Source organism: Parasteatoda tepidariorum, chromosome 9 (genome assembly GCF_043381705.1).
Source record: "Parasteatoda tepidariorum isolate YZ-2023 chromosome 9, CAS_Ptep_4.0, whole genome shotgun sequence".
In the NCBI taxonomy this organism is placed as follows: Eukaryota; Metazoa; Arthropoda; class Arachnida; order Araneae; family Theridiidae; genus Parasteatoda; species Parasteatoda tepidariorum.
Genome location: NC_092212.1, coordinates 67,763,916 through 67,789,066, shown reverse-complemented (window position 1 = coordinate 67,789,066; position 25,151 = coordinate 67,763,916). Strand labels below are relative to the sequence as shown.

The following is a 25,151-nucleotide window of genomic DNA, read 5'->3' as shown; positions in this document are numbered from 1 at the left end:
TATATATATAATTCTTTAATAGATAACTCCTTTTTTTAGACCAACTATTTCCTGAAAGGTGGAAGGTGGCTCTTTCGATCACTTATTGACTACTGAAAAATTTATTGAGTCATTGACAATTCCAGTAACAACAAGTATTATCTATTTTCTATGAGTAAATGATAATAGACGGCATGAGTATCTGGAATGATGAAAGAAAATTGTTCATCTCAGAAAGTTCTAAAGAAAGTAGTTTTAGAACAGGGGAAAATCTACATTGAAATACAGTAAGCTAATTAAAATGTATACATGTTACAATAAATGACCGAAATCAGGAGAATGTCGACTTTCACCTGTGAATGTCAACAATCACACAGTCGCTTTGGTGAATAACCGAAATCATTATCATATCCTATTTGATATTAATTCATTCGATGATATTATTATATTTATTCGATATATTTTAATATCTGCTGAGGATATATTAGGCGAAACATCAGTGTTCGGAGTGCCGGTTAAATCCATACTGGGCAATGGCACTTGACCTTACAAAAATATTGATCATACCGGGAAAATGTGTACTAGGCAGAGGCCTTTAACAAGACGTAGTATATTATGTTTCGGACATTCACCAAAGCGACTTGGTGATTGTCAACATTCACCGGTGGAAGTCAACAACCACCAATTTCGGTCATTCATACATGTGTTATGTACTATTTTCATACAAATAGCTCATCCAACTTTTAAATACTTGAAAGCTATAATACATGGTCGTTACTGTCTACTTCGACATCTTGTATATTATGCGAGAGTGAGATTCAGCTGCTTTGTCTTTTTAGAAATATTCCATAGTATATTAGCCGGTAAGCATGAGAAAGGGAACGATTGGACAAAGGAATTCGGTTGAGCCGTGGTGGCACAGGGGATAGAGCGTTCGCCTTTTAATGAGGTGAACCGGGTTCGAATCCAACCGATGGCTGGTCGATTCGAATTCCACACCCGGCTGGCACCGACCACAGTGCTGACGTAAAATATCCTCAGTGGTAGACGGATCATGGGTTAGAGTTCCTTGCCATCAAGCTAACCATGGGAGGTTTTCGTGGTTTTCCTTTCCATGTAACGCAAATGTGGGTTAGCTCCGTCAAAAAGTCATCCACAAAGGTAAATTTCTCCTAATGCTTGATGCAGGAGTTCCTTTGTGTTCTGGATTGTGTTCAAAATTACTAGGCTACGGAGTGGAACATTAGAATCCAAAATTGGGCTGTTCAAAGCCGATTTTATAAAAATTAGGAATTCGGTTTGATCTTTCGGTTTGACAGTCGGCATATCTTTCCTGATATAAAATTGTTTGTTAAAGTTACAAATAAAATGTATCTTAAAATGCCTTATCGATTAAACCAAACAAATCCCAACTTGAATAAAGCAGAATTGACATAATCTAGTTTCAGTTCTATAGAATATTCTTGTTATTAGAACTGAAGCTATGGTATGTGAATTTATGTATTTTCATCAGTGCTTTATTCACCTTTATTTATTTAGTTTTTGTTTTGTTTTAGTCTACTTTGCCATTCCTTTAGTCTACTTTTCCATTTCTTTAGTCTACTTTTCCATTTCTTTAGTCTACTTTTCCATTTCTTTTGTCTACTTTTCCATTTCTTTTGTCTACTTTTCCATTGTTGGATGTCTAATTGATGTCTTCGTATTTTGAATTTTTGTTACGCCTCTTTTTTCTTTAAAAAAAGATCCTGTTTTTCCTTTTTATAAAACAAACCTGTATCTCTTTTTTTTTTTATAAGCCTTTGGGCATATGATGCTTCTTTGTCCATTACCAGAAACGGAGTAACTTAAAAACATAAACTTTTTTTTTAAAAAAATGGCAAGAAATATTAAAAATATATATTTTTTTCTCTTATAAAAATGACGAAAACAATTTTGACACAAAATTGAAAATATTCAATATTTAAGTTTCAAAATACAGAAAATTGTGCTTAATTTGATTTTTTTATTATATGCAAACATAGGATTTTGATTTCTTGTTTCAAACCGGAGTATTTTAATTGATTCTGTAACATATTAATAAATTTTAAAATTTCTATATTTAAGTTAAAATTTAATACATCTTAAATTAAAATTTTAATACTTTGTTCCTACACTTCTGAGTGAAATTTAAGACTATTTTGAGTTTAAAGTACTCGCAATGTAGTACCTTAAAATCGTAATTATTTTTTTTGTTCTGTACTTGTATTATTGTTTGTACTTTTTACTCATTATTTTTCAAAATCATAAACTTTTTACTCGTTACTTTTGTTCAAAGTACTTGTACTTTTTACACGTTACTTTTCAAAATCAAAACTTTTTACTCGTTACTTTTGCTCAAAGTACTTGTGTTTTTCACGCATTACTTTTAAAAATCAAAACTTTTTACTTTTTACTCGTTACTTTTGCTCAAAGTATTTGTGATTTTTACTCATTACTTTTCAAAATCGAAACTTTTTACTTTACACATGTTACTTTTCAAAATCGAAATATTTTAATTGTTACTCTTAGTCTAAGTACTTGTACTTTTACTCGTTATATTTTAAAAATTACCTTTCCATGTACGTCTGTATTTACTTCTTTATCGTGAGATGTAAGAAATACTTGGCTCATTCCCAGAAAAACAGAGGGAGATTGGACAGTTTTTTTGCCAAAAAAGCTAAGCCTTTGTTTTTACACAAATCTAATAATTTTTGTTCATTAAAACTTGAACGTTTATTTTCATTTTGATTGTTAGATAAACTGATTTGAATGCATACTTTTTTCAAATTTTTTTTTAGTTATCTTCCTTTAAAAAAAAAAAAAATGGAATAATTAATGGAATAATGGTCTAAAAACAATCTTGAGTTAATAATCTTAAAAACTATAAGCATATACATTTTTAATTTTGCCACTTTGCCATGAAATATCCCAACTAGCTCCTTTTCCAAATCTATCGAAACTATTCGCAGAAAAATAAAATATTTCATCCTGTTTAAGAAATGGCATTATTAAGTTTAAAAAATATATTTGATTAATAGTTGACGTAAAAAAATCATATAAAAAGACGAAAGTACCACCAAGCTTTTGATGTTTGATATCTTGTAAAAGACAAAAGAAACCACTTTTTCCATTTGATTAAAAACATAGCCACTGTTCCCCCTTTTTTTTTTTAACTTGGTAAAAAAAAAGGAATTTTCTGGAAAGTGAGAAATATTCCGATTCCACATTGAAAGAAACGGAACGAAAAAAAAAAAAAGAAAAAGTAATTACTTCAAACGAAACAAAAAGTATTTACTTTCGTTTTTTTTTTTTTTTTTTTTTTNTTTTTTTTTTTTTTTTTTTTTTTTTTTTTTTTTTTTTTTTTTTTTTTTGAACATTGAGTCACTCAGAAGAAAATAGTTAATTAGGAAAAGAAACGTGGAGCAAATCAGAAGAAAAAAACTGTGCCGGATTTTATTCTAAAAGAACAAAAAAAAAAAAAAAAAGAAATCCTCTTCGTTTGGGCAGACGGTTTTCCCTCCGATATGGGTGTTGCCAATTGGGGAAACTTTATAAAAAAAATCGAAAGCTGAAATGAAAACTATGCTAACCTATAAAAAGTCGGTCACTCTTTCTTCGTATTCTTATTCTCTTTTTAGGACACGGTCAAAACACATCTTCACCTTTCAGTTGACGCAGACGGTAAGAAAAGTTCTGTGATCTTCTTTCCATCACTATCTTCGTAAATAATTAATCTCCTACTAGAGTAAGCTAGCTATTCTCCTATTATTGGATGTAAAACAGCTAATATTCGCAGCCATAATACGAAAGTGCATGATTACTGTTAAAATTTTAAATCTGTTATTTAATCTCTTGTAATAACTTAATAACATCTCTTTAATCTCATGTAATTCTGCTTAAATCCTCCATTAAATGTATTATCGTTTTCTCCTTTTTTTAATAAAAAAGATTACAGCTTATTACAAATTAAACAAAAAATTCTCGTATTGTAAAACTACTAAAATTCGCAGCTATATTAGGAAAGAACCTGTGTTCTTCTCACTGCTAAAATTTTAAATTAGTTATTTAATCTCTTATAATCACTTAATCACATCTCTTATAATCTCATGTAATTCTGCTTAAATCCTCCATTAAATGTATTATCGTTTTCTCCTTTTTTTAATTAAAAGAATACCAAGCTTATACAATTTTTTTAAAAAAAAACCTCGTATTATTAAACTATTAAAATTTGTAACTATATTACGAAAGAGCCTGTGTTCTTTTCACTGTTAAAATTTCAAATCAGTTATTTAATCTCTTATAATCAGTTAATCACATCTCTTATAATCTCATGTAAATCTACTTGAATCCTCAATTATATATATTATTGTATTCTCCTTTTTTAATAAAAAGAATACCAACCTTATACAAATTTTTTAAAAAAACCTCGCAATATTAAACTACTAAAATTTGTAACTATATTTCGAAAGAGCCTGGGTTCTTTTCACAGTTAAAATTTTAAATCAGTTATTTAATCTCTTATAATCACTTCATCACATCTCTTATAGTCTCATGCAATTCTGCTTAAATCCTCAATTATATATATATTATTGTATTCTCCTTTATTTAATAAAAAGAATACCAACTTTTAACAAAATAAAAAATAAAAATCTAGCAATATAAAACTACTAAAAATTACAGCTATATTGCGAAGGAGCCTGTGATCTTTTCACAGTTAAAATTTTAAATCAGTTATTTAATCTCTTATAATCACTTAATCACATCTCTTATAGTCTCATATAATTCTGCTTAAATCCTCAATTAGATATATTATCGTATTCTCCTTTTTTTAGGAATAGAATACCAACTTTGAACACATTAAAAAAGTTCAGTAATATAAAACTGCTATTTGCAGCTATATTACGAAACAATCTGTGTTCTTTTCATTGTTAAATAAATCAGTTATTTAATCTCTCATAATCATTTATAATCATCAACTCTTATAATCTCATGTAATTCTGCTTAAATCCTCAATTATATATATTATTGAATTCTCTTTTTTTAATAAAAAAGATTAAAACTTTTAACAAATTAAAAAAAATCTTGTAATATAAAACTACTAAAATTTGCAGCTACATTACGAAAACGCCTGTGTTTCTGTTAGTGTTAAAATTTTAAATCAGTTATTTAATCTCTTATAATCACTTTTGATCTCACTTAATCACATCTCTTATAATCTCGTATAATTCTGCTTAAATCCTCAATTATATATATTATTGTATTATCTTTTTTTTAATAAAAAGAATACCAGCCTATAACAAATTTAAAAAAAAAATCTCTTTATAAAAAACTACTGAAATTTGCAGCTATATTACGAAAAAGCCAGTGTTCTTTTCACTGTTAAACTTTTAAACAAGCTATTTTATCTCTAATTACCATATCTCTTTTAATCACATTTTTTGCAATTTCATGTATTATTTTAAATATTCTATTTTTTTGAAAAAAACTTCTTACAAACTTAATTTTTTTTTTCAAATTATTTAATATGTTAATCTTCATCTTCTTATGCCGCTACTGAAGAAAAAAAAATAATCCTTCTAATACATTTCTTTCTCTGTTAAATAAATTTCATATTATTTGAGATTATTCTCCAATATGATATTACTAACATTCGCGCAGCTGCAACATTCCTTTTCACTGCAAAAAAACTAATGCAATCACTTTTATTCACATGTAAAGTTTCAATCACATACATAAATATTATATTCTTTTTTTTAAATATTTAATATCTTTATCTCCATATTCTGCAGTCGGTAAAGAAAGTTCTCTAATCCTTTTAAATTACATTTTTATTTCTCTGTTAAAGAATTAACCTCCTATTATTTCAATTTGGCGTATTGCCAAGAGATGAATGAATTCTCACTCGATAGAACTAACTACTAGGGATTCTCCGCTGTTTCAGAAAACATTTTTCCTAGTGGTTGCAAGGGTTATGAGTTAAATTTTAATCAATAAGAATTAAAAGAATTTTGTGTTCGCCTTTCATATACAAGTAATTTAATCACATACATATGAGAAGAATTAGTTCCAAGAATTTTTTTTTTTGAATGATCTACTTGTTTAAAAATGTTCTATTTTAGTTTACTTCCACTAAAAAAAAAATTAATTCGCAACAACTTCAAATAGTGGGTGTCTAATTTTTATTCACTTTACTCCACTAGTAAAAAGTAACTCTGTACCTTAGCCACACATATATCCTGCTGCACTGCGCATGCGTCGTCATTGCATGCGTTGCTATGGCAACCGCTGCTGTTTTTCTTTTCATTTTCACTGGCAGGCATTTTTAATGCATTTACATAGTAATAATTTGAAGTATTTTTATATTATTTTTATTATTAACGTATAATTACTGTCTTGACGGTGATTTTAATATAAATATGAATGTTGAAGAAGGAAAAGTATTTTGTGACGTCTTGAGACACGTACATAGGCAGGATTTGAAAACCAATCCGACGACAAACATCAATGGAGACAGCTTTTGCAATCCATGATTTGAAATGTTGTCGCGTTTAGAGGAGTCAATTCAGAAAGAAAAAGCACTTGACCAATGGTTGACCAGTGATCGTAATAAGTCGATCACAACTTTTATTTTCTTTTTTATATAAATTTGATGTCTTGAATATGTCCTATCAACGAAAAAGATAGATTTAATGAAATTCTCGTTTTCTTGGTTCTGGTACTGAAAAATATTATTAAAATTTGCTGTACTACACTTTAGAGCTTTGTCCAAAAAAATTATGGTTTAATTTGGCAACGGGGTTGTCAAATCGCTCTATTTTAAGAGATTTTTTGAGGTCTTGCTTTCGTATAAACCATCTTGATTTAGTTAATTTTGTCAGAACTTTATTTAGGAAAGTGACAAGTTTCTTCGTTTGCGTTTTTGAAACATATTCCCACGCTGGTGATGCATATATAGGCATTGGTCTGATATTCGAAAAAAAATATTAGTCGTTTTAGTTTGATATCTAATTTTGCATATGTTTGATATCTGGTGATGCATACAATGAGTATTGGTCTGGTATTCGAATTAAAAATTAGTCGTTTTAGTTTGATATCTAATTTTGATTCAAAGATGATGAGAGCTTATTAATTATAGCAGAAAATGATTTGTTTTTGATCTTTTCAACAAGGCCATTCCAAAGGAAATTCGAATTTAGTAGAATTTTTGGTAAGCAAGGATCCTAAAATCGCAAATAAGAAGTAAATTTTAGAAATTTATTAAATACTTCTTCCAAAACAAAGGCAAATTTTAGCATAAAAAGTACAAATTGTTTATATTACGCAACTCAGCAGCAAATCGTAATGCATAAATATTGAAATATTTTTTTCCTGTATCAATAATACGGTTATCTCTATTTTGAACTTAAAATCTGTAAAGAATTTCAAACATACAATGACATATAACTAAATATATTGTTCAATGATTATTTTTTTAAAAATATACATTCTTTCTTAGAGCGTGATAAAAATAATTAATGCATAGTTGTAGAAACATCAAAATTTTTTTCCAAAAAAACAAAAAAACAAAATCAATATCTTAACTAATTGAGATGCAGCAAATTTTTGCTCCACTCACTGCAAACATGTTACGATTAATGGTGGGAAATACGGTTGGGCAACTTTAATGTGCTGCAGTTGTGGTTAATACCACAACTGCAGATTATCCGTTGACCAATTTTCAACGTAGATGCCCTTTCCTTTATCTGACAGACGTTTATGTTTTCCTAAATAACGAGTTTCTTCGTCGATGGATTAGACAACGACAACAGACCTCTTTCATGGCCACCACGTTCTCCAGACTATGTGTGACTTTTTTGCATGAAAAAATGCTTGTGATCTATCTTTATCAGTAGAGTAAAATTTTTTATTGTATAGGTAATATTTTGTTCGTTATAAGCCATATCCTGCAACACATTACGAAATTTCCGTAGTTTCAAAAATTATTTTTACTTTTAGTAGCAATATTTTATTTTATCTAAATTTTAAAAAAATGCAACCCACCGCTACACATAAATATTTTAAACATACATAGGATAGGTCAAATGGTAAGTTTGGCTATGTTCTTAAGTTCGATAAAAAAGATTTATAGAAATTCTACTTGTTTTTGCAAATTACTACTTTTCTTCATTTCCACTGGATAAATTATTTCATTAAAACCTCAGGCGTTGGAGGATATTACCTACAAACATCGGTGATTATTGTCATACACCGTACATAAAAATAAAAGAAAAATCTACAAAGTGAAGTAGCTGCATTATCGTATTTTTAACTTACTTTTATTCTAATCAATTAAAAAAACTATAATGAAACGAAAACTTAACAGTAAGTAAAAATTTGAATGTAACATTTTTAATTATTGATTCAATAGTAATATTTTTTCTTCTTCCAGAAACGCTTTGAAATGAAGGCTACATACATTCTTTCTTTAATTTCACTTGCTGTTTTGCACACCGCATTCTCGGAAGAAAAAGTTTTATTTGGAGAACCAACGCCAATCGGAGCTGAAGGCCGCCAATCTTCTTCCGTGGACGCAGCTAAGGAAATTACACCCAAAGATGGACGCAAAGGCAGAGTCTTTACTTTCCCAGGATCTTCTCAACAGCAAGATCCCAGGACGCACCAGCCCGCCTACGTAATTTCTTCCCCCTACGAGGAAACACAGGACAGGTTTAGCCAAGCATCGTCTGCTGCCTCGGCTATCGATGAAAATCGTCTGCTTTCACTGTTGCCAACTTTCGGAAGCGATGGAATGCAGGTATGCATTTGTGAAAGTTTTTTCTGCTGTTCATAAATTTAGAAAGATCATCAACAAAAAAATGGGAAAAATAATTATCTTTTTCTTTTCTATTATTATTTTTCTTAAAAGGATTTTATAGTCTGCTGTCTAGTCTGTTCTTTATGAACTAAAAAGTTTCGAAATTTTTTTTTTGAATATTATCACGAAAACTTTAATATACTATTTAATACGAGAATTATTAATTCGTGTTCAGTATTTCATTCATGAAAGCTAACTTTTTTCGTACTTAAGGGAGAATCTTATTGAGTAAATTAAGCGTAGTAAACCGTTTTATTTTTGTTTAATAAAGAGTTGTGATCATTTACCATCATAACAAAAAAAAAATAAAACAGATAGGTAATATTTGATAGCCGCGCATGGGAGGTTTTAAATGCTGGCAAAAGTAAACAAATTTAAATTAATCTAATTGTCATTTCACTACCACTTTATATATAAGGAATTCTTTGGTTGACTTATATGACTATTGCAAGGGAAAACGATAATGAATAAAATTCAGTGAAACCTCCAGGATAGGCCACCTGTATGCAGAGACACCCTCTATTTACGACCACTTTTGGAAGGCACAGAATTTTTTTCCGTACACTTCGAGTTGAAGAAAACCTTTAGGATAGACCATCAAAACCTGTCCAATCGAGCGGGAAAATTTCTGCACCAAATGCGGAAAAGGTCATAAAAGAAAACACGAATAAATATAAAAACAAAAAATGACAAATTAAGACAAATTAAGTAGATTAAAATGTATTGAAAATATTCTTAAGAGAGCTCTTTTTGATGATTCAACCTCATGTTGCAGTCAGCAGAGTACGCTAAGCTATCAATGATTTACTTTTAGAGTTGAAAGTTAGATAGGAAGAAAAAAAAGTTATTGTAGAAAAAACAAGCATCGGAAACAAACAAAACTCTTGTCATCTTTTAAAAATTGACTAATTTTTAGGCTATAAAATTAAATGCAAACTAAAACAAAAAAACATAATTGTTTATTTATTTAAAATAGCTTTAATATTCATAATTGCTAAATTTGTTTTTACACATAGTGATATCAATTGGGATCATTTTTATAGAGGCTATATTTTATTCCCCGACCCGCCTTTACGCTAACAGAAGTAGCATTTCCACTCTAAGAAAACGACACTGACTACAATTATAATCGTTTACAAAAAAATCATGTACCTTCAATAACAATTTTGAAGTCAATGGAGGTAACCTCTGATAACGCCCAACCTCCATCAATGACCATTTTACTGTGGAACGGAGAATGGTCGCTCCAGAGAGGTTTACATTGTATTTACGGAAGTTCGCAATTCATTCGACTATTGGGAGCCACGAGAGAGATGGCTTATAATCCCTTATCAAATTAACAAAAAAAAAATAATGATAAAATTACACAGATTAGAGAAAAACATCACAAATACGCATCCGGAGTTCTTGTGGGATTCGATCCAGCTTCCTCCGTACTATAGAGTTACTAGTAACGCCACCTACATTGTTTTAAAAATGAAATGTAGGTGGCGCTACTACTAACTCCATGCTAAGAGTGATATCGCTCTATAAGGGAGGTATCATGGCAGTACATCTTATATACTTATACTTGAATTATTAATTTATCGTCATGGATAATATAATTATTTTTAACTTTAAAAAAGATGATTTTTATATTAAAATATCAATGTAGTCACCACTGAGAAAAACTTACTTAACGATTGTACAAGCTGAAAGCATTGTTTTCTCTTTGGCAGACTGCAAAATGGCTACTAAGAGTTTGAATAAAATGGGAACTTTTAGAATTAAATGGATTCGACGCATCATAACTTTATAATTCCCTGCGTTAATCTATCAGTCACTTATTAATAATTTAATCCTTGGTATTCAGTATGAAGGTGGCGCCATGTTAAAGTCGGAGTTACTAGCAGCGCCACAATGTAGGTGGCACTGCTAGTAACTCCGGCTTTAACGCAGTACTTTTGGTGATGTCGAGGTATTTTCCCGTTTATAGAAAGTTCAATGTAGCAAAGCTAGCACAGATAAAAATACATAACGTATTTGCCTCCCTTCGCCTTTATTCACAAACTACTATTTACTATTAAGATTATGTATTTGTATTGATTTTGGTAAAGATTGCTTTTGATAGATTGATTTGGTAAGATTGATTGATAATGATTTTGTTTGGATTTTATACTTTAGAACAAATATAATTTCAATAATATAGCAGATTTTTTTAGTAACTCTTAGACTATATTTTTATATTTTGTTTTATTTTATTACCGTCGTTGAACAGCCGACCCAATTTCGAATTTACGACTATTGATGTTCAATTCCGTAGCCTTGTAATTTTGAATAATCCAGAGGACAATGGAACTCCTAGATCAAGTACTGGGAGAAGTTTGTCTTCGTCTAGGACTTTTTTTGATGGAACTAATCCACATTTGCGTTACATGGAGAGGAAAACTACAAAGACCTCCCACGGTTAGTCTGATGATAAGGGGCTCTAACCCAAGAACCATATACCCCTTAGAATATTTTACGTCAGCACTGTGGTCAGTGCGAGCTGGATGCGGAATTCGTATCGGCCAGCTATCGTTGGGATTCGAACCCGGTTTACCTTCTTAGAAGGCGAGCTCTGTCCCCTTCAAAATTTTTTTTGGGCTTGTAATTAGAGCATCAGGAAAGAAACATAAAAGGGACCCTGTGCATCTACGTCATAAGTTAAATCGTCAACTCAAAACCTTTAAAAAAATGGGGAATAAAGAGGAGCAACATATAAAAATTTTCCCAAACATTTAAAGCAATAACATTAAGTGTTTAGAATTTTATACAGATAATTCAATGCTGAGCAAGCAAAAGTAAAAGTATATTTTGAAAAAAAAAAACATATTTCATTTCGTTTAAATTGGTGAAAACCGAAACTTCTTTTGACTTAAATTAAGCGGAAGTAAAGTTATTTTTAAGGAAATTCTGAATTGCCTTTCTGAAAATGATGTATTGCATTCGCGTAATTTTGTTCGAAGAACATCCTGGAAATTTAGAATACTTCTTGTATTCTAATTGGACAGTAATCTTGTATCTGACACGATTAAAAAAAACAGTTGCCGAAATCAGTAAATCATCAATCGTTTCATTTGTGAAAATTTTCAAAAATTGATTAAAAACAACTTTAATATTGCTTTTTTTTCGTTCACTTCCCTCAAATGAATAAATTTGGATGATAGGAAGATGATTATTAAAATATCGCCATTTGGCGGTATTAACCATATTAACCCTGCTCACCATTTGAACCTAGCTCACCGTTTGACTGTATTAACTAACTTGAATTAAGGTTGTTAATTTGCGCAAACGATGCTAATCGCGTAAATTGCGAGAGTAAAGAACAAGAAATGCATTATGGTTAAACATTATGAAAAGAGGCTAAAAGTGCTTTTTTGCAATATATAATCATGGTCCGGATGGCCTAGCTGGAACGGTACTGAGTCCCATCTCCACCAGGTTGTGGGTTCGATCCCCGCCGGACGAAAACTCCCGTGTAGTAAATGGTGACTGATGCACGTTAGATCTGTCGGGTCACAAAGTCCTCCATGTTCCCATAAACTCTGGGGGGTACTGATCCAGGAGTTTCCTTGTCTTCTGGATTGGTTCAAAATAACTTGGCTATGGAGTTGAACATTAGTAGTCGTAAACCCAAAATTGGGTCGGCTGTTCAACGACTGTTATAAAATAAAATGAAATATACAATCATCAGACATGGTTGCTCAAGGGGTTGAGCACACGCCTTCCAACGTGATGACTGGGTTCGAATCCCAGAGGTGACTGGTCGCTGCAAATTCCGCACCCTGTTCCCTCTGACCACAGTTCTGAAGCAAAATATCTTCAGTGGTATCATTGGTTAGAGTCCCATTGCCGTCAGACTAACCATGGGAGGTTTTCGTATTTTTCCTTCCCATGAAACGTAAATTAGGATAAGTTCCATCGAAAAGTCCTCCACAAGCGCACATTTTTCCCAAAACGTGACCCTGGAGTTTTCTTGTCTTCTAGGCTGAGCTCAAAATTACCATTGGTCAACTCGAAATTGGGTCGGCTGTTCAACGAAAGTGATAAAATGTAATTGTAAAAAAAATATACAATCATAAAAGAAAAGGCCGGGATAGCCTGGTCGGTAGGGCGCTGGGTCCATATCCAAGAGGTCGTGGGTGCGATCCTCGCCGGCCGAAGACTCCCCGTGTAGTAAATGGTGACTGATGCACGTTAAATCTGTCGAGTCTCAAAGTCCTCCATGTTCCCACAACAAATCAATACCTCTGGGGGTACTGATCCAGGAGTTTCCTTGTCTTCTGGATTGGTTTTAAAATGACAAGGCTATGGAGTTGAACATTAGTAGTCGTAAGCCCAAAATTGGGTCGGTTGTTCAACGACGGATAAAATAATATAAAATCATAAAAGAAAAAAAAATTAGTATGCTATTTTAGATTTATTTGTTTTCATCTAGTATCTGGAAATCAATAAAGTCTCAGAATAACAACCTTATTTAATACCTGCTCAGTCATTTCTTACGTCATTTAAACAGTAGCGTATTACTGACACAAAGCCCAGGGCAATACAGCGTTCGTTAACTCTTTCAGTTTTTTTTTAACTCGTTCGTTTTTTAAAAAAAATAATGCTAATTTGAATACAGTGCGATGATCTCGTTTTCGAGGGTAAAATTGTTTTTTCTAGCAAATTCATTGTCGGGAACTCATAAACAGCCTTATTAAATAAATTAGAGGTTAGGTTATTGTTCTGATAAGGAAACATCACTAGCGTTGAGCTGTCGGTATAATTATTTTTAGATAGCGTTATATATTTCAGTTTATTTTAAATGAATAGGAAAAAGCGAAGTGTTATGTTTTATTTTTATTTTGCAGTTCTGTTTACTTAGTAGCTAACGTTAAAGGATTTTCACTAAGGTGTAACTTAAAATATAAATTAACAAAGAAGCTTTTAATAAATTTATTAATAACATACAATTAACTCAATGATTTAATATAGAATATAATTGCTTGGGTTTCTATTCCTTTTTTTTAAATAAAATTTTGAAAGAGTTTATCTATCTGTTTTTTGGAAAAATAAACATTATTACATATTCTTTTAATTCTATTCATTTAAATAAAAATGGCATTTAAATAGCTGTTTTTTGAAAAATTAGAATTCCAAGTAATTAGTTTATTTATATTAAATTTAAAATAATTTCTTTTATTGTATAAATCAACAAAGCAAATATATTCCTCTTTTTTACCCAAATCCAAAAAATTAAAATTAATATTACTATAATAATTGCGAAGTTATAAATAAAATATTATAAAAATAAGATATTATAAAACTTATTAATTTTTTTCGTTTTCTCTCTCTTTATATATATATATATATATATATATACACGTTTTTTTTTCTTTTAAAATATTAGCTACATAAAACTTGTCTAAAATAAATTTGTTTACTGCTACATATAAATAAATTAACAAAAAAAAAATTCAACTTTAATTTAAGAAACATTTAATGTTAATGAAAATTTTTCAATCTTTCATCAATGAGTCCTAAAATTAGGTTTTATGTCATTCGCAAGCCTGTTGAGGTTATGTTTTTTGCTGTATATGTTAGTATAGGTAGTTTTATCCGTTTAAGTTGAAATTGAATAAAAATAAGCTGAATTATTATTTTCGAAAAAGAGGCATTATATATTGTGAGACACGTTATCAGAGAAAAATAATTCTTTATTCTTGAATTTGGTTATTTTATTTTGAATTTCAAAATTCGATTTGAGATACTGATAAAATTTTTTTTAAATGTATATCGTTTAGTAATTTATTTAATGTAATATTATTGGGAAAAAATATATATTTTAAAATTTTCTATTGCGAATATTAAATAGATTTTACTGAGGACCAGTTATTCAATATTATTTCCATTTTTCAATTTAATAATATTTCTTTCCTTTTATATATTCGTTTAAAAATTTGCACCCTGAATAATTTAAATTATCATAAAGATAATAAAATCTACTAATAATCACACAAAATCTTTTTATAATACAATCAAAATATTTTTGTCCATTTGCTTTTGAGATTCAAAACGAACCAATAAAAATACTCCCTTATGAATAAATTAGATGAAAATATCTGGCTTGAGAGTCTATAAATAGTTAGCAGTCTGATTCCCCCCCCCCCATCTCTATGAACTGAGCCTTCACACTGGTTTTTAAATTGTTTTTAACGCTGAATTCAGCACTTTTTTTCCCTCCTTAAAAAGTTTCCGAAAATCGAATTTGAAGTAGAAATATTGGAAGCTTCCAAAAGAAGAAGAAAAAAAAAAAAACAATTCTAATCTCTGAGGCTAGTTTTTTTTTTTATGTTAGCTCTTATGCATATAAGTTTGGGAAAATAATGTTTAGTTGAATTTTTTTTCTTCTCGCTTCTATTTTAGATAGAGTAAAATTTTATGCAGATCTATAGAGAAAAAGTGAAAAAACTTGAAACGTTATGTCGTCTGGAAATTTATCTTATTTATACTTACTTTTTATTTTTTTGCCACTATTGCTTTATAAAAAATCTTTATAACTAATCCTTATAATTAATTATAAATAGTTACTAGTTTTGTAATCAATATCTTTAATTAAGTAAAATAAAGACAAAAGACTAATTGAATATAATCGTTTGCCTTCGAGTCAACCAAATTTGTAATCAATCTTTTTAACTGGGAACAGTTCCAAACTGTGTAATCGAATCTTTGTTATCATTTAAAAAATAGTTGCTCTATTTATAATCATTTTTTTTAAACACATTAAAAGTATTTCTTGCTTTGTAATCCATCAAATTTGTAATTAAATTTTCAACTGATTGAAAACAGTTGCCATTGCTTTGTAGTAAATTAAATACTTAATCAATGTTTTTAACTAATTGAAACTAGTTGCTCGTTTTATAATTAATCAAACTTGAAATGAAATCAATTTAATTGATTGAAAATAGCTGGATTTAGCGTTATTTTTCGAAAATCACTTCTGTTCATGTGAAATTCTACCCAAATAACTTAACATGTTCTCCATCTATTGGAATATCCAAAAACCTTAAACGTCCGCGAATGTTTCAGAGAGGATAAAATCATGAATTTTCTAATGGCGTATTTTTAGAAGCTAAGAAGTGAAGGTCGACATATGTGGAACGAGGTAATAAAGAGGTTAAAAAGTAAAGTAAAAGAATCATTTTTCAACTTATATCAATAGGTTTGCTATCTGCTGGTCTGAAATTAGACATTTAAGTCACATTATTACAACAGCTAGTGTTACAACAGCTTTATTAAACGAATGTTTCAAAATTTCAGTAGTTACAATAGTTCAGTAGTTCAAAATTTCAGTAGTTACAACAGCTTTATTAAACGAATGTTTCAAAATTTCAGCAGTTACAACAGCTTAGTAGTTCAAAATTTCAGTAGTTACAACAGCTTTATTAAACGAATGTTTCAAAATTTCAGTAGTTACAACAGTTCAGTAGTTCAAAATTTCAGTAGTTACAACAGCTTTATTAAACGAATGTTTCAAAATTTCAAACTTGTATAGTATTTTGTGATTTATTTGTGTACCCAAGTCAAAATGCTTGATGGTCCCATTGAAACATTTGGATGGTTTATGTTGATTTCAGTGTGATTCATAATGGCCCAACATCATTTAATGATCCCCATCATCCAACATTTTCCATTATGCATTCATGGTTTTTAATATGTCAACAAACTTCCATCATTCCATGATGGAAAATGCTAAATTAATACTATGTTGGTTACCCATCAAGAGAAGTTTGATTCTCATGAACCAACAATCCAGGATGATCTGTGATGGTCCATGATGGTTCCAACTATACATTCCATGATGGTTTCAACTATACATTCCATGAACTATGCATTCCATTAATGGATATTCTTGTTGATTCTCAGTAATATACCATCAAAACAATTTAGTTTTCTTATGATGGACCATCATAAATCAATCCGAATTCCTACATTGGGGTGATGGTTACTTATGTTGGTTATCATCAAAAATATAATGGTTCATGATAGAATTATTGATGGTTACTATCAGCATGATGCTGGTCCATCAATGGAAGACCATCAAAAATTTTTACTTGGATAGTAGCATTTTATGTTTAAAATATTTTCATTGGGATTGACTTTTGGGTTCAACTATTTAAAATAATATTTAATTAATTTAGCAAGGATTTTGATCTGTTTAAGCTTAAAACGGATTATTGAAGATACCTTTTCGGCAACACAAGAAATTCAATAAAACAAAAATGAACACATAAAGTAAAATCACGAACATAATATAACATCTCTATACGAGTAAAATATATAGTTTGTCTTCTAGAAAGAGCTCCCCTCGCCACGAAGTCTAAAATCGTCTACTGCTATGGAAACAAGAAATAGAACATTTCATAGAGGGGAGCTTCTTTCTCCCTCGATTCCCTTTCGCTCGCCGACCAGAGTCAAAACCTGTCTTAAATAATAACCCAACACCCCTACTTGAAATAGTTAAACCTCGTAACCATAGTTACCACCACGACTCTAGACGAATGGCTAGGAGAGCTCTTTACTTAAACTAACTGTATGCACACTTCGACCAATCTAAAAAGAAAGTAAACAGTTCTTGTTCGTTTTTCCCTTTCGGGGGAAAAATCTAATCGTTATCCCTGTCACAAGTTTGATTTTTCCTTTTTTAATAGCTCCGAATCTCACTAATTTAAATTTAATTTTAGGTTGGTTTGGATTTCAAGTTGCCTTTCTTCAGTGTCCCATATGCCAAAATGTTCAGTGCTTTAGCAAGCCCATCCATTGGGAGTGGATTGTTTGGAAATGGCTTGGGTTTCGGAGGATCTCCAAGCATTAGCACCGGCACTATTGCTTCAAATCTTCTTGGTACAGGTTCTGGTAGTGGACTGGCGACCATGGCGGCAATGGCTGTAACTGCTGCCTTGCTCTACCCGAAAGTCAGCAATATTTTCAGTCTCAACAGCAACACTTTCAGAGATGGTAAGTGCTTTTTTTGATGAAAATTTAAAATATATACTAGCTCATAGTTTTAATTTTATTTAATTATTATGTTAATGACCATCAATATTTTGATGGAATTTATTATTAGCTTTACAGGCTTGCAATTTTTTAAGCATTAGAATGTGGTTCTGTACATGGGTCATTCTTTTAACAGGACGTTCGTTATGCATTTTCATAATCTTGGTGTAAAATGTAGTACCAATAACCCAATATAATGAGTATTGTGAACGTCTATATGAAAAAGATGTCTGGAATTAAATATTAAATTTTAAAAATGCAATTTTACGGCTTGTACTGTCTCACTCTTATTAAATATTTTTGCGATATTAATGGAATTTCTAATTAGTTTTTATCTATTCGAATTTCGTTTCCGGCTCAAAATAGGACATTGCTGACGTTAAAATATCCTCAATGATAAATTGATCATATGCTAGATTTTACCCTTACCATGGGAAATTTTCGTAGTTTTCCTCTTTATGTGACACAAAACGGTCAGTTCCATCAAAAAATTCACCACGCAGGGAAGTATTCCAAAATGTTTAATCCCTGATCTTCTGATTTTAAAATTACAAGGCTGCAGAGTTCAACCTTAATGGTCGTAAAATAGGATCCCTGGTCTTCTGATTTCAAAATTACAGGCAGCAGAATTTAACCTCGATGGTCATAGGACATGATCCCTGGTCTTCTTATTTCAAAAATACAAGGCTGTAGAGTTTAACCTTGATGGTCGCAAGACATGATTCTTGGTCTTCTGATTTCAAAATTACAAGGCAACAAAGTTTAACCTTGATGGTCGTAAAATATGAAGAGTTTCGGGAACGCAGTAGGTTTAGGCTTCGCTCGAACCGCTGGTTGGATAGCCTGGGGTGTGAATTCGATCATTACAGCCGACAAAACAACCTGCTTGATAAAGCATTGAGGTGCACGTTGAATCTGTCGCGGTTGAAAGTCCTCTCCTTGGTTGTGGTGTGGAAGATGGAGAGATGGGTGCCAGTTCAGTCACTGTCCACGTCGTCAGAGTAGAATCAAAATAGCATTACATTCCTACCTTGGCCGTTAAGAGATAGAACCTTAAAAATTGGGCTAGGTGTTTGGCCATGGTTGTGTGATGATCTTAGTAAATCCAAAAAATGGTCGGCTGTTCAACGTCGGTTATAAAATGAAATAAAATGAGTAAGCTCAAAGCATAACATTCCCAGAATACAAAAACCTGTTTGTATATGATGTTCACGCTGTTAATTTTGTATGTAATCTTCTCTATTGGATTGTCGTCTCTTAATTATTTTGTATTATGTTTTTTTTTTCACTCAATGTGTTATTTTATGATTATTCAGGTGGTGGGGCCGATGATTTCTTCCATAACGTGAACAGTGTTCTCAATCAGTTCAATATTGATGGCGAATCATGCATGAAGATGGCGCTGTGCTCATTGGGGAACACCAAACGTTATCAGCAACGTACAAGTGGACGAGATGGAACAACTACACCAGCAGATGTAGTGGAAGATATCATAAAGTGAGTATTTACTATCATACACTATCTTTTGTCCACCGAGCTAAATTACTTAACTTTCAAAATATGGTACTGGAAAGAATATTTAACTAATACTTTAATAACTAGTCAATTAAAAAAAGATTGACTTTATTCTCGATTTAAGTGACGTACACATATTTAAAATAATTGTTTATCATTTTATTGTTCCTGTAGTCAAAAACTGAGGCTGGAAATAATACTTAGCTAACACTTTAATTACTAACCAATAAAAAAAAATTTCTTTTATTCTGGATTTAAGTGACTCACATATATTTAAAATAATATTAGTCAATAAAAATGTATTTTATTCTCGATTCAAGTGACACATATATATTTAAAATAATTGTTCATCATTTTAGACTTCCTGTAGTCAAAAAATAATGCTGGAAATAATATTTAGCTAACACTAATTACTAGCCAATAAAAAAAATTTTCTTTTATTCTGGATTTAAGTGACTCACATATATTTAAAATAATATTAGTCAATAAAAAAATTTATTTTTTTTCGCGATTCAAGTGACACATATATATTTAAAGTAATTGTTTCTAATTTTAGTCTTCTAGTAGTCAAAAAATGGTACAGGAAACAATTCTTAACTAACACTTTAATTAGCGGTCAATAAAAATATATTGACTTTATTCCTGATTTAAGTGACACCTATATATTTAATAATATTAAATTAGTCAATGAAAACTATTTATTTCATTTTCGGTTTAAGTAACACATAAATATTTAAAATAATTGTTTATCATTTTAGTTTTCCTTTAGTCCAAAAATAGTACTGGAAATAATGCTTAACTGACACTTTAATTACTAGTCAATAAAAAAATATTTATTTTATTCCTGATTTAAGTGTTTTACTTATATATTTCATAATATTTATCAGTCAATAAAAAATATTTATTTTATTCTTGATTTAAGTGACATATATATATTTAAAATAATTGTTAATAATTTTAGACTTCCTGTAGTCAAAAAATGGTACTGGAAATAATACTCAACTGACACTTTAATAACTAGTCAATAAAAAATTATTTATTTTATTCTCGATTTAAGTGACACATATATATTTAAAATAATTGTTTATCATTTTAGACTTCCTGTAGTCAAAAAATAATGCTGGAAATAATACTTAGCTAACACTAATTACTAGCCAATAAAATTTTTTTTCTTTTATTCTGGATTTAAGTGACTCACATATATTTAAAATAATATTAGTCAATAAAAAAATTTATTTTTTTTCGCGATTCAAGTGACACATATATATTTAAAGTAATTGTTTCTAATTTTAGTCTTCTAGTAGTCAAAAAATGGTACAGGAAACAATTCTTAACTAACACTTTAATTAGCGGTCAATAAAAATATATTGACTTTATTCCTGATTTAAGTGACACCTATATATTTAATAATATTAAATTAGTCAATGAAAACTATTTATTTCATTTTCGGTTTAAGTAACACATAAATATTTAAAATAATTGCTTATCATTTTAGTTTTCCTTTAGTCCAAAAATAGTACTGGAAATAATGCTTAATTGTCACTTTAATTACTAGTCAATAAAAAATATTTATTTTATTCCTGATTTAAGTGATATGCATATATGTTTATTAATATTTATTAGTCAATAAAAATATTTATTTTATTCTTGATTTAAGTGAATGAAGTATTAAGTCAATGAAAACCATTTATTTCATTTTCGGTTTAAGTCACACATAAATATTCAAAATAATTGTTAATAATTTTTGACTTCCTGTAGTCAAGAAATGGTACTGGAAATAATACTTAACTAACAATTTAATAACTAGTCAATAAAAAATATTTTTTTATTCTCGATTTACGCAACATATATTTAAAATAGTTTATTATTTTAGTTTCCAGTCGTCAAAAGTCAAAAATAGTATTGAAAATAATATTTAACTAGCACTTTAATAACCAGTCAATAGAAAATATTTACTTTATTCTTGATTTAAGTGACACATATATATTTAAAATAATTGTTAATAATTTTAGACTTCCTGTAGTCAAAAAATGATGCTGGAAATAATACTCAACTAACACTTTAATAACTAGTCAATAAAAGAAAGATTTATTTTATTCTCGATTTAAGTGACACATACATAAATTTAAAATAATTGTTTATCATTTCAGTCTTCCTGTAGTCAAAAAATGGCTGGTAAAAGGAGCTTTGACGCAGGCCAGAGATTTTGGTGGTTCAGGAGGCGACTGCGAATATTTTAACGAACAAAATAAATGTCCCGTTGCTGCTGCCACCATCACGAAAATGCTTTCGAGTCTTGGCGGAAATTGAAAGCGTACTTAAAAAACTCTCAAAGCTAAGTCTGCAAAATGTGTATATAGAAAAGAAAATACCGTGATTTACTTCACTTGCCATTTATATTTTTATGACCTGCAGTTTGTATGCCAGAGAACCGTATATTATACTGTACAAAAGATAGCGCTAGTGTTCGAGATATGGCTTCACGTTTATATAAACCCAGATAATAGGGAGAAAAAAAATTTACTATATTTTTGTTTTAAAGAATTAAGTAATTGATTCTGATATATTGAGATATTAGACCTTGAATTAGTTACTTTATTGGGTTTCTTTTTATCTTTTATTAATATGCAAATCCTTTTTTTTTTTTTTTTTTTGAGCAGTAAATGTTTTGAAAGATTTTACACGGTACAATTTGATAGATCATGCTTGAAGTTTTTAAAACAAATATCGTGCAAAATTTTCATCGATTGAAATAATTTTTGCAAATTAACATCTCTTTTTCTCTCGCAAATTAACATCTAAAAGCGTTTATATATAAATATTACAATCCTATAAAAATATATATCCCGCAACTGATCGTAAAGACACGGTTCCCTATAGAACACCGAAGTCAAGCATCACTGGCTGCACTCAGTAAGCGGCTGGGTGACTTCTTTGATCAGCCTGCGTAGGGACCGAGGGGACGCGGTATCGGTCCTCGTTAAACTGTTTGACCGTAAAGTGCTCGACTTCACGGGCAGGTTGTCGGACTACCAAAGCTGGGAAGCAATCCCCTCTGCAGAAGATCAAAATTGCTATGGCATGTCTTCGAATCCTCCTCAGGGATGTTTCCCAGACCGTCGCCAATAGCCCATTGTGCAACTCTAGTGCGACGTAAATAAAGTACCTACCTACCTGTAAAAATATTTCAAATAGGTGGGTATTAAGACAAGGAAGAAGTTTACAACTTCCTCTCCCTATTTTGGTCGATCCAAATTTTGCACAGGTAAAAAAAAAAAAAAAAACTAAATGAAAACAGTTTCTGAAAGTTTCAAGCATGATCTTTTAAATACTGCAAACAGTTTGGCCATGTGAAATTCTCCAAAACATCTACTGCTATAAGAGGAATTGTTTACATAGAGTTAGTCGTGAAATGTTTGCATTTTTTTTGTCTATTCTATATCGAAAAAAAAATGTCACTTAGTTAAACAATCAGCAACAAAAAATTGCATTTATCAGAAATAAATAACGATTTTTAAAGACTATGTCGTTAAAAAAAGCCTTGTTTATAATAAAGTAAACAAATAATGAAAAATTTAACAACGACATTTTTTATGTGTCTTAAATATTTTACTATGTAAAAGTAACTCAATAAGAAAAACTTCAACTCATTTACTTAAATTGTAAGAAAAATAACATCATTCTAAAAAAAATACATAATAATTTTAGTTATAAATAATAACTTTAGTTAAATAAGCGTGATGGGTTTTACAAAAGAACAATAGAAATAGTTACTTTATTTTATTACCAACTTACAATGCATTAAAACAATGTTTTTAGTTGAAGCATACTTTTAAAAAAACGCTTTAGTCCATCTGAGCTTATCTTAAAAGTCAAGAATTTATATCTGCGTAATAAGGCTGATACAATTTTTTTTTGTAAAATGTTTGTAAATATATTGTTTAATGTTGTTCCTTTTACATGTTGTGAAATGAATTTATTTCAGCTGGTCTGTACATTTTATTGAATTTTGTTTACAATAAAATATTGACTTATGTACAGTGTCGACTATTATTTTTAAAAAAAATTATAACATGCCGACAATATATCCGCTAAAGCAACAAAGTGTAACAAGGTGAATTTAAAATGATATGTAATAGGAGAATATGAAATAAATATTAAAAAAAGAAAAAGAAAAAGTTTTTTTAAAAAAAAATTTTGATCGCTTTTTTACGATTACTGGTTACTCATTGGTCAAATGCTTTTTCTTCTTTTTTTTCTTCTTCTTTCTTTTCTAGTTTGACTCCAACAAACGCCACATTTCAAATCATGGGTTGCAAAAACTGTCTCAATTGGGTATAATATGAAAAAAACACAACTACTTCGATTTAGTAGAAACAACATATGACGCAATGCTAAACGAATGGAATTTAGTTGCTGTTTATTTAGTTATTGTTATTATTAGTTGTTGTTATTTGTTTTAGTTGTTGTTGTTGTTTATTTAGTTGTATTTAGTTTCAATAACTTTTCTTTATAATGCAATAAAATCTGGCGAGCAGCTATTTAAACGATCGAACACTTCGTTTGTTTATTTGTGGCTTGAAGTTAGGCTCGCAGAAAATGCCGTTCATGGGTTAAATTTAGTAGGAACAACACAACCTGTGACGTAGGCTGTATTATACCCAATTGATGTTTGTCGTCGGATTGGTTTTCAAATCCTGCCTATATACGTGTTTCAAGACGTCACAAAATACTTTTCCTTCGTCAGTATTCATATTTATATTAAAATCATCGTCAAGACAGTAATTATAAGTTAATAAGAAAAAGAATATAAAAATACTTTAAAATTATTATTATATAAATACATTAAGAATGACTGCTGGTGAAAAGAAAACGAAGAAAAAAATTATCAAACAGCAGCAGTCGCCATAGCAACGCATGCAATGACGACGCATGCGCACTATTTACTATTACTCTTGAACAGAGTTGAAAAGTGTGATGACATCCAAATAAAGTGCGCACGCCTTAAAACCCAAAACAACACCTATTTTGCCAATGGGTTAAAAAAAAACTATTTTAATGCAGACGATCGAAAGCATCATTCTACAGCAGTATTGCCACTCTTTCAATTTCATAAAAAAACTTCCATCTTTTTATCAAATTCTGATTGTTCATTAATAGAGTTATCACTGGGTTAAACATCTTTGAAGAGGTGGGTTAAAACTCTATCAATTATTTTTGAACAGTAATTGATACCATTAAAATTGTGATAGTTTTATACATTATCCGTGCGATTTTCAATCAACCATTTTGAATTTTAAATATCGTCAGAATTTTCAATCAACCATTTTAAGTATTAAATATCGTCAGAACCTAAAGTAACATCAAAAGATTAACAGATATTTAATATGTATTCTTCCATCAATTAGATATAATAGTAATCAATATCCTTTCACATCAGATTTATTAATCAAGAATATAAACAGAATTAAAGAATTTATTAATCAAGAACAGAAAATGAGAATCTATAATCAAGAATGTAAACTGAATATAAGAATTTATTAATTAAGAATGTAAACAAGAATATAAGAATTTAATAATCAAGAGTATAAACAGAAAATAAAAATTATTTACTGATCAAGAATATAAACAGAATATAAGAATTACTGATCAAGAATACAAACAAAGTATAAGAATTTATTAATCACGAATATAAACAGAACATAAGAATTTATTAATCAAGAAT

At 29.8% G+C, this 25,151-nt stretch overlaps 1 protein-coding gene across 1 annotated transcript; it reads left to right on the top strand.

Annotated features, from left to right (window-relative positions):
* Positions 1 to 3,600: 3,600 nt before the first annotated feature.
* On the top strand, positions 3,601 to 22,721 carry LOC107437958 (DM4/DM12 domain-containing protein Desiccate). Its single transcript, XM_016050109.3, has 5 exons — positions 3,601 to 3,678; positions 8,426 to 8,791; positions 17,599 to 17,872; positions 19,228 to 19,408; positions 21,577 to 22,721. Exons 2-5 carry the CDS (start codon positions 8,438 to 8,440, stop codon positions 21,734 to 21,736), a joined length of 969 nt encoding a protein of 322 aa, XP_015905595.3. The 5' UTR covers positions 3,601 to 3,678; positions 8,426 to 8,437; the 3' UTR covers positions 21,737 to 22,721.
* The last annotated feature ends 2,430 nt before the right edge of the window (positions 22,722 to 25,151 follow it).